General features: G+C 32.5%; 1 protein-coding gene across 1 annotated transcript; it reads right to left on the reverse strand.

The window, feature by feature from the left end:
* Positions 1–6,694: 6,694 nt before the first annotated feature.
* LOC148299748 (RNA-binding protein Musashi homolog 2-like) lies at positions 6,695–9,516 on the reverse strand. Its single transcript, XM_088275741.1, has 3 exons — positions 9,340–9,516; positions 9,212–9,252; positions 6,695–7,559 (listed from the first exon to the last, which is right to left on the reverse strand). Exons 1-3 carry the CDS (start codon positions 9,393–9,395, stop codon positions 7,489–7,491), a joined length of 168 nt encoding a protein of 55 aa, XP_088131867.1. The 5' UTR covers positions 9,396–9,516; the 3' UTR covers positions 6,695–7,488.
* Positions 9,517–11,003: the final 1,487 nt, after the last annotated feature.

Here is an 11,003-nt window from a genome sequence, read left to right on the forward strand (position 1 = left end):
TACAGTACTGCTATCTACAAGACGTTATTCTTCTTATCTTCTATTTACCTTTGAAATCTTAAAAAACGAAATGCGTAATTTTACTATCACGTGGTCGCCTACGTACGACTATGTAGGTACGTGAGAACTTACTAAAAAGATAACATACTTGTACATACTCCCTTATAGTGGAGAGAGTATACAAGAAGCTTCTTTCTTACTGCAAATGAGCAAATATGGATACTACCCGTTATCTATGAACAATTATGGATTCTGAATTATTTTTGCTAATCCCTCTAGTCATGTTAGGTTTCACAAGATTGCGGACCAAGAGAATATTGCCTTCAACATCTGAATGGGTTGTTTATGGTCCAGACGTTTTGGAACGCATAAAATTACCATATATGCACCGAACATAAAATCCAAGCAACATGGACCATTTGTTCTTTTTAAACGGAAAACCAACTTACTGCTTGTAATGCCTGTAGGGGGAATGTTTGGTCTCTTGATCACCCTACTAAGAGTGATAAACCATTCCAAGATATTAAGGTTTTACTCTCTGACATTCTCAGACGCCGTAAAGGATTGCATAAACTTTATTTTATGTATGTGTTAGTATTTTTTTCGGGTTGGAAGTTTAATTGACATTCATGCTGTAATTTAAATATATATTTTAAATCGCATCCATATAGCCTATGACTAAATGCGAACTATTTCCATATGCAGTAATATAAAAAAACTCCCATGTATTTATCGTTGCTAAAGAATTATCTTAAAATGAACGTACGCATTTTATCGTTCTGATTTTTTAATAATTAATATATACTCGTTTATAAATACTTGTATTTAGTTCACAATCATAATCACTAGCCAATGATAATAAAATAACTGACAATTAGTCTGATGTCGGTAACGATGAAACCCGGTCGCCAGTCAAGTAAAATACAACTGGATAAAGGTATTTCATTGTTGTTTTAATCTTACATACATATGTTAAAAGTAAACAACTTAAACCAGCCAATTACTAAACGAGATATTTGAAGTTAGTTAGATAGTAGTAATATTCGAAAATGAACAACAATTTGGATATAATATTAAACGTAAACCTTACCTTACTCTAAAAGATTAGCTCTTATGCACTGATTCATACATGAAACTGTAAACAAATTTGCTCTCTGCTTCTAGACGGATTTCGAGCGAGTTAGAATCAACTAAAACAAATATGTGTAATGTTGCCCAAGAACCGCTCTAAAAATTCGATTTGTAGAAAGCTGATCATGTCTACAGTAGCGTCGCTTATCAAGCGGCTTATTTTTCTCCACAGTTAATTGGCAACGCATTTCGTCTTAGTTTTGTTCTGCCTGGATGCTGTGTGCACAAGAGTGCACTAGGAAACTTCACACAGATCAATCAAGCGATACGGCCGCTGCACACGGCCCAAGACAAGTGACACGTCCTGTTTGCGAATGATCCTCGCTTGAATGACTCCCGGTATCGACAGGGAACGACAGAACGCTAGATTCTTCAATATCACTACTCTCGCTGTTTCAGCCGTAACCCTAGACTGCAGGTCGGTTGCAGTCGCAGTGAACTTTCTTCGCTACTCGCCCGAAGTATCATATTATCCTGCCTGCTCGAGCGAATATTACCTACGAACGTAATAGCGAACGGAATCTTGCTTTCCGTATTTCATACAATGTAAAATTAAATAAAATAAACTTAAGACTATCTCGGCTGTCCAAACTCAAAACACAGTAAGGGACATTTTTTAGTAGTACGTTTTTTTGAATTTTTGGACTAAGTAGATTCTACTTAGTACAAAAATGCGAAAAAAACCTACTACAAAAAAATGTCCCTTACTGTGTTTTAAGTTTGGACAGCCGATCTGCCCTCTGTTTACATATAAATTCTCCACATAAAAATAGACAGTAATTTTAACCAAAAACATAAATATTATTTTATTACATCAAATCGAAATGGATAGTCGAAATCTGACATTTTTCGGTAGATTTCGGAGAAAATTGCGCAAAACTAATGGCCAAAAACAAAAATATTAAATATTGATTTTTAAAACAATTCCTCTTGGAAACCCTGTAATTGATACATTATTTTTGACGATGACCAACTAACTAAAATAAAGTGTTGATTAAGTACTCGTAATATGCAGTTATTTTATTTGGCTGTAAGATCTAGGTATAAAAAAACATTAACAACAAATATTTTGTCCTGTTCTATCCTATCAACCTTTACTCATCCTTCTTCCATGCATTACTGATTATTTGTTTTGAGTATTACCTACTCTAATGCGTAATCCGTGGAAAAGTGGAAAAGAGATAAAGAGTTGGAAAAAGAAGGACGTCACGGAGGTTATTTTTACATACTGGGAAACGCCTGAAAACATGATTTCAAATTTTTTGTGTGTCCAAATACTTGTTCACAGATCTGGGTTTTCTCAAACATTTTATTATCAGATAAAAAAATGTATTTAAAAAACTTAGCAATATTAATATTATGTTTAAACTTAGGCATTATTATTAAGATATAGGTACCTTCGCGATAGAATAGGTTACCTACTCCATTTTTTCCATATTTCAATAGTTTTTGATGATATGAAATCACATCTTTTTGTAAAGATCTTGGTTGCTTAAAATAATATTTCCCTCAAAAAGAATTTTAGAATAAAGGCGTTTCGCTTCCTGTGCCAGTTTCAAGAAAATAGGAAACTCTATACCGAATGAAAAATATTAAATAAACGCGTGAAACCTATTTGCTCGGTAGCATATTTCCTTTCGTAAAATATAAACAAGATGTCTTGAGTATATTTTTTTACCATTTGTCCATTAGCATTCCGAGAACAAGTCACCGGAATCCCGAGTATGATGTACAAATTCCAACGAACTATTTATGGACCATTTCTTATGTGGAGACACGAGGAAATAAAGTCTTTAAATTGAAGTTCCTTCGCAATGCTAGAGATTTTTCGCCTGTTCATCCCTAGACCATTAGTATGGAGGGTAGCAAGGAGCCACGTGACGTCATGTTCTCCCTTTACCACCCTCGTCTGTCTACGGGTAACCGTTTATCAAATATGGTTTTTGAAACTGGACTAAAAAATATCCACTTTTTGCTATTAATACTGATCATATACCGGTAAAACATTGGTGAATAAATGAAAGATGAACTATTATTACATATTAAATAATATTATACTGAGCTCTTTATTTGCACGGTAGAAACGTTTCATGCGATACCGTGAAAAAATGTGTTATTTTTTTTAGTGGATAGGTTTTCTTGTAGGAAAATCAAATCAAAATATCATTTTTATAAATATTTTTTTGCTTATTGTAGCTAAATAAAGTTTAAAAAGTACTTTTAAAAAATCAATGGTATGAACAATTATTCACTTTTGTATGCCTCATTTTTTTTAGAAAAAGAGAAATATTTGTGTTTTTATTATTTACAAAAATACTTCAATTTCATACTATTTCTGTGAGCCTAAGCGGCTCATTATTAGAAATAGGTATCAAATTGTGGTAGAGTGGGTTCGAACCTAAAAACTCTGACTCAAGAGTCCGCGAGACCACAACCCGACACTTTTGCATACCTCTGCGCATAATACTAATAAGATATTAAGTACATGCGAGGGATTTAGTAAATTCCAAATTACTTTTACGCAAATTATTTTTTGTCATATTTCTAAACCGTATGTAAAAAGTTATCCCAATAGATTATAATAAAAAATAATCATAAAATAATTGAATTTAGTTGTTTATTAAATGTTGGTGTATGGAATGAATTTTAATGAAAGCAGTATTTTTAGATTCATTTATTTGTAAATCTATTTACACTACAAAGATACATGTACGATGCTATCTGTCTATGCATTGACGATTATATAAATATATATATATATATATATATATATATATATATATATATATATATATATATATATATATATATATATATATATATATATATATATATATATATATATATATATATATATATATATATATATATATATATATATATATATATATATATATATATATACATATATTTATATACATATATATATATATATATATATATATATATATATTATATATATATATATATATATATATATATATATATATATATATATATATATATATTTATAAATATATATTTATATATATATATATATATATATATATATATATATATATATATTATATATATATATATATATATATATATATATATATATATATATATATATATATATATATATATATATATATATATATATATATATATATATATATATATATATATTATGTATGTATGCATTAGACGAGTTTATTCCATTTCTGATATATAAATTCACATCAATTTTGTTTATAAATTGATACACTATTTAATAATAAACTAAAGAGATTCAGGGAATTGTAAATTCCTCTAAAACATCGGATTTGACAGAATAATTTCGTCGCCAGATTCCGATCAAGCCACACCGAAATATGCACATTTGAAAACATAAAATATTTCAAGTGCTTGTTTCTTTTGACCGGCGTAATTACTCTCACACCGTGAAAGCACGAAACGTTTAATAATTTCTGCAAAATGAATTACCCAACTACTAACGAATAACTTCCATGGTCCATGGACCGCTTCGGTAAGGTACAGAGTATTCGATAGTATTGACTAATAAACGACTTGACTGCTTTTACTCATTTACAATTAAGAATTGTTTTGGCGATTATCGGGTTTTATTATATTTTATATTACAGTATCTACTCAATGAATTAGGGCCACCCATTATTTTTTTGAATACTCTGAAATCTTTTGGATTATTATATTTATTTTACATAAATACTTTAAGTTTTCTATTGATATCTAATATCATGTATATTACTTTCAATAATATGTAAAATATACCTGGATTATTTAACCCTTTACAAAATTTCAAACCCTTTTTCTGAGAAAGGTCCCTAATTAGCACAGGTAGACAGATAGTTGAAAGTTCAAAAAATAATCCTATCTCATTTATTAGTGAAGTTTCTTGAGTTTTGGTTGTTGTTTTGTTCAAAGAGGTTATATAGTTATCGTGTCTTGTGAAAAAAACTTAATTTTTAATTTTAGTACATAAAATATAATTTTTTTTTGTAAACACAAGTGTTTTTTTTGAAAAGGACGAAATGGGAAAAAGTAAAGACATTTCTGAGGAAAAAAAGTCTAGTGTTATAGTGCTACTGAAATTAGGAATACTATCTAATAGAGAAATTTCAAAAAAAGAAAACGTTTCTCGTCAAACAGTGGACAGAATTTCAAAATCAATAAAAAATCAGTCACCCGCCACCAGCAATCGGCGAAAGAACTGTCGTAGGATTAGAAAAACAACACCGAGGACTGATCGAAAAATCGTTCAAAGTACCTTAGAAAACCGTAGTGCATCAGCAAAAACATTAAAAATAAAATTGGAAGAAGAGGGTATAAATATATCGGTATCAACACTGAGGCGACGTTTTTACGAAGTAAATCTGAAATGCAGGCGCCCTGTAAAAGTACCAAAATTGACACCACGAATGAAAGCGGATCGATTAAAATGGGCCAGGCTACATCGAAATTACTCGGTAGATGATTGGAAAAAGGTATTTATTTAAACTGAATTTTCAACATATCATTTTAGTAAATAAACTTATATGTTTGAATTAAACTTAAATTTTCATTATTTTTCAGGTCATCTTTAGTGATGAGTGCCGGTTAGAAGCCGTGACAGAGAGCCGTCGATTCATCAGGAGAACACCAATGGAACGTTACAATGAGGCCTGTGTGATAAAAGTTATCAAACACCCCCCTGCAACAATGATATGGTCATGTATTATTAACAATTTACCTGGGCCGTTGTTTTTCGTGGAAGGAACAATGAACCAAAATTCCTATAAGCAGGTCCTCGAACGAATTTTATTGCCCTTCTACCACACTCGACCCAACAGAAGGTCCATACACCTTCATGCAGGATGGGGCACCTTGCCACCGGGCTAAATCAATAATAAAATTTTTGTCTAACAAAAATCTGCCTTTGCTCCCCTGGCCTGGAAATTCTCCGGACCTTAATCCTATAGAAAACGTATGGATCATGTTAAAAAATAAGGTATACTCATTTCCAAATCCGACAGTAGACTGTCTAAAAAAAAATATTCAAAAAATTTGGTCAGAAGACGAAGAAATAAAGAACATGATAAAACAGTGCATTTTAAGTATGCCAAAAACAATTGAGGTAGTTATTTCTGCCAAAGGTGGAAATACTAAATACTAACTATATTTATATGAAAAAATATGCGTAATTTAAGCGTAATAAAGTGTTCATGTGTAAATAAAATTCAATGTTGTTTTATTCAAGGTTTTCTCTGAGTTATTCCTGTTTGAATTGAGAAATTGCGCGAAATTCTGCGTGGCCCTAATTCATTGAGTAGATACTGTAGAAGGTAAAGTATAACTTATAATTAAAACACAGTGATTTTGCATTTTCATGAATAATTTTACAAAGTTAGTGATTTACGATTAAGATACAATGCTTTAAAAAGAAAACAACGGATTCAATTTGATTTCTTTAATTTATTTTATTTCTTAGTTTTTTACACTTCACGATAATTTTTTTTTAAATATTGCTAGTTCTAAATTTTCCTTTTAAATTTACAACAATATAAAAATATTTTATTTGATATTTTTGTTTTTTTTTTTTAATATAATTGTTTTAGAAATGGATGAAAACAAAATTTTATTGTAAAGGCTGGAATATCAGACAGTAAATCCGACTATTTTAATTTATGTAATTGACATAATTTTGTTTAGTCTTAAAATAAGATATACATACATACTCGTATATTCGGATACGAAAAAGTAGGATATTTTTAAACGATAGGAATATGGAAGTCTCCCTTCTCAGGGCTTACTACCTGTCAGTGGGCGGCATAAGTGATCACTTTATGCACCGTTTGACGTTCACCTTTTGCACAATGTCTTAGATCCATATTGCATATATTTTCGAAAGTTGTATATGCAAAGTATTTTAACAATCGCAGTCATATCTTTATTGGAACTGATATCTGTTACGAACTTTATGTGAAGTAAATAACTTTTCCCTTCTTGAGCACAATTGAGATTTCTATAGAACTCTTAAATTCATATTTTAAAACACTCTTGTAGTACCATTTTAATTTATACACTTTTAAGTTGATCAGCTGATTATTAACACCTTGTTTCCAATACTAGATTTTAACCCCAAAGGCCGATAAATCAAAATATTTTGATATAAGTTACTTAGGGGTTAAAATCCTGTATTTGGTACAATCGAAGAAAAAAATGGCCTTAAAATAAGCTATTGATACTTAAGAAAATGACCCAAAAAATACATTTTGTTTTAAATTTCCGAATAAAATTTAATCAAACTTGATTCGCGGGTTTATAATATGAAGTATCTAATTTCTTTTGTAGAACTACAAAAAAATCCCAGAAATGTTATTTATAAACTTCACAATAACGTAGGGTTGAAAAACTGTTCCTCATCGTAAGGCTGCCGTCCACAAAACCTATAAAAAATTAGGCGTTTTAATAATGAATCCTTTGTAGTTGTTTATACTTAAATATTAAAATATTTCGTTAACACTTAAGAATTCATTCTTCAGCGTTATAAATTCTCAAGAGTTTTTCGAGAGCGTAAATCTGGCGCTATCTTATCCGCAGTAGGTGAATGATAAGAAAATTTAAAAACTAGAGGAAATACGTAAGAAGGAACGTGAAATTTAGGATATAATACAGTTATCTTTGTAACGCTATCTTTTAATTTTATTTGAAAGTCAACACAAAACTCTCAGTCAACGTGTGACAATTATATCAGATCCATGACCTGACGAAAACCTATGTAAATAGAAGATAAATTTAAAAAAATCGCATACATTTTTACATTTTAACATTTTATTTTTTTCTACAGTGCTTTTTTATAATAAAATAATTATGCGTTTCTATGTGGTTGATATCGAGAGAAAAACTTTTACTGACTTTGGTAAACGGCAAAAATATTATTGATTTAACATAATACTAGTTTAAGAATTACCAGTTTTTATTGAAATCATGAAAAACCGAGTTTTTCTTTCTTACGTCATATTTAAAGCTTCTAAAAATATTTATGTATGTAAGTACTTGTTTGGGTACTGTTATTTAATACCGGTTTTTTTAAGTAATTAAAAACCTACTTAAACTTTATAATAAAAGACTTAAACTTTGAAATAAAATTATGTAAGTACTTATGTGTTTGTGTTGTTATTTCTGACTTATGAATGATTGAGTCGAGACGAAATAAAGTTCAGTACTTTTGTATGCGCTTTTACTCGTACATAGCTACTTATTACACCATACGTAATTAGAACTCCTGTAATAAGTATAAGCATATTACAGAAAGTGCATAATCTAAGGTTATGTATTGTTATTGTTTGGGTTGAGAGGATTGCATTGTCTGCGCAGCAGATTGCGCGCGCAGCCACCTCGTAGAACCTTCAAAATTCTACATAATGCGGTAATATCTCTCGGAGGTAACCGCTCGTGTTTAGCGCGTTCTGACAAGAGTCATTAAAAACTTATTTTTATTTATTATTAGCGTGCTAATGCGGAAAATTCATTATTTTTAAAGATATATCGCAAAAATAAATACACGTGGATGTCGTGTCCTTGGTGGAAAAGTCCCGCTGAATATTTTTCCAAATCAGATAACGCGCGCTTAGCGAGCTTTCGTTAATAGGTATCTCGTTATTGTTGTGTAGGTCGGAAACTTTTGAAAGCTGCCGTCAGTCGCGAAAAGTTTTGAAATCGACTTCGGACCAATGCGCATGTGCGGAGCGGTGTAGGTATATAAATATTCGGACCAATACATAACCTATACCACACTGTGACACGAAGAAAACTTAACTTCATATCATAAACATGCGAGCGTGGAAATTTTGAGACGTCGGCTGCACGTTTATATCGATCGCGACGGTGTGAAGTCAAACTTCGGGAAATCACCCCGAATCACATACTACCAATTGTTTATTTACATTTTGTTACGTGACAAACTAAACTTTTGGGGGTTGTTTCAAAGTTTGTTTTGACTTTTCCGGGTAGAGTTTGGTTCGGGCCGGTTACATAATTGTGTCGCGGGAATGAATAAAAGTGCGAAAAGAGGAATGTACAAGATGAAGAGGCCTACCTGGACTAGTCTGCCAGCTGAGTCCTCCGACGAACATCTTCCTGCAATCAGAAGAAGAGGGTGTTAGGGGGCGGGCGGGGGCGAGGGGGCGGGGGCGACCACGTGCTAGGGGGCCGGGGGGCACCTACCCCGGATCGTTGGGCACCTCGCTGGGCGCTCCGGCCTCCTGGCTCTGGGGCTCCATGACGGCTCGGTACTGATGCACTCACACTAGCCGGTGTCTCACCGCACTACGACTACTACGGACTAACGGACTAGAACCGGGGGAGCTGGCGGCCTCACTAGAACACTACCGGCACGGTACTGGCGGGCGGTGCGGCCCGGCCCTGCGCGCGCACGCCGCGCCCCCCCTCCTCCCGAGACGGACACATTGATAACGCGGAGGCGCTTTAATTTCCACGCTCGTATATGTGATAAAGTTTTGTTGTTTAGGGAAAATCACTCGCACTTTTCTTGCACGGCTGCAGTGTGTGTCTGGCGCGCTGGGCGAGAGCTCGTCCGCTCGGCCGCTAGTCCCTCGCTCGGAGCCCCCTACGGCGACTCCTGCGGCCTGCTGCGCTCCTGTCCCCTACCGGCTTCCACAGCGGCCACAACAAGTTTCTTTACATCTTTACAGTGACATATTTTCACTTTAACACATTTAATCTATTAGATAAACAATATTTAATTCAATTACTTAACCTACGTGGAAGTTCATACTGTTGGCAGTTTTTTTTTATGAGACATTATACCGTTGTGTCGAAACTCTTAGTTGCCGACGCTTCAACCGCTATGACGAAGATCGTCACCGGGCAATGTGTTAAATAAATTTAACATTTAATCCATGTTAAAAATTAAAACCAACTATATGTAAAGTTAAATAAATTTTATTGGTGGGTTTTTTATATTATCATTTATTTACTATTTTTTACCATTCTTCAAACCCTAACCAATATTCGATATAAAAATCTCTCAATACATCGAACATTACAGTTAACATATAGTAGCATCAGCTGACTATCAAATGACAGGACAAGTATGCGTTTGATAAAACTTCGTTATATTAAAAATCGATCGTCAATCCGGCTTTAGCATTGGACTATATCTTCAGTATAGAACAGTTATTAATTCTGGTAAAACGTATTAATTACTTTTGGAGTGCATATTTTAATAAAAAAATATTTTTTTAAAAAAACTTATGTGGAATGCAAACAAAAAGAAAGTTTTTTTTGAGATGAAAAAAAACGGGTTTTCTTGACTTCAGAGCGTTCTGCTTGTACATAGAATATAGATATTAAGGATATGTGTTTTGCTCGTAATAGTTTTATTCTACGATACGTTTCTTCTATCAATATTTTTAGCAACGTTTAAGGCCAAGATCTCGAAAAATTAGAACGCATTCGGCCACGCTGCGGGCTGGACGTCTCTCTGCGCTCGATTTTTCAGAATATTTATCAGAATTTGATTTTTATTTGAAATAAACAAATATTGAAAAATAGTTTTATATATTTTTTTTAACTCCTAACATTTCAACAGCTTGATTTATTTCGAAGAAAATCTACATTTTCAACACAGAAACGGTGTTTTAAGAAGAAAAAAAACAACTTTGTCAAATATTACCTGGGCTTAGGAGAAAATTAAGTTACGATTTATCGTATTAACGTTTCTATGTATTTTCGTTTTGCTGCTCTAAATTATGTATAAGACTATTGGATATTCTCTCTCGGATACAAGCACATTAAATATTAAATGTCAATGAAGCGCCGATATAACATCAAATTGCACACAACTATCCGACTAATCAATTATCCTA

The sequence above is a fragment of the Brachycentrus maculatus genome, unplaced genomic scaffold (genome assembly GCF_059751285.1).
Source record: "Brachycentrus maculatus isolate JH-2025_06_01 unplaced genomic scaffold, ASM5975128v1 h1tg000968l, whole genome shotgun sequence".
NCBI lineage: Eukaryota > Metazoa > Arthropoda > Insecta > Trichoptera > Brachycentridae > Brachycentrus > Brachycentrus maculatus.

Excerpts from the sequence above, each read along its gene's own strand:
- LOC148299748 (XM_088275741.1), bottom strand. The coding sequence starts at position 9,395 with ATGGAGCCCCAGAGCCAGGAGGCCGGAGCGCCCAGCGAGGTGCCCAAC. Across the intron at positions 9,253-9,339 it reads GAGGTGCCCAACGATCCGGG|GAAGATGTTCGTCGGAGGAC; the intron begins GTAGGTGCCCCC and ends TTCTGATTGCAG. Across the intron at positions 7,560-9,211 it reads CAGCTGGCAGACTAGTCCAG|GTTTTGTGGACGGCAGCCTT; the intron begins GTAGGCCTCTTC and ends AATTTTTTATAG.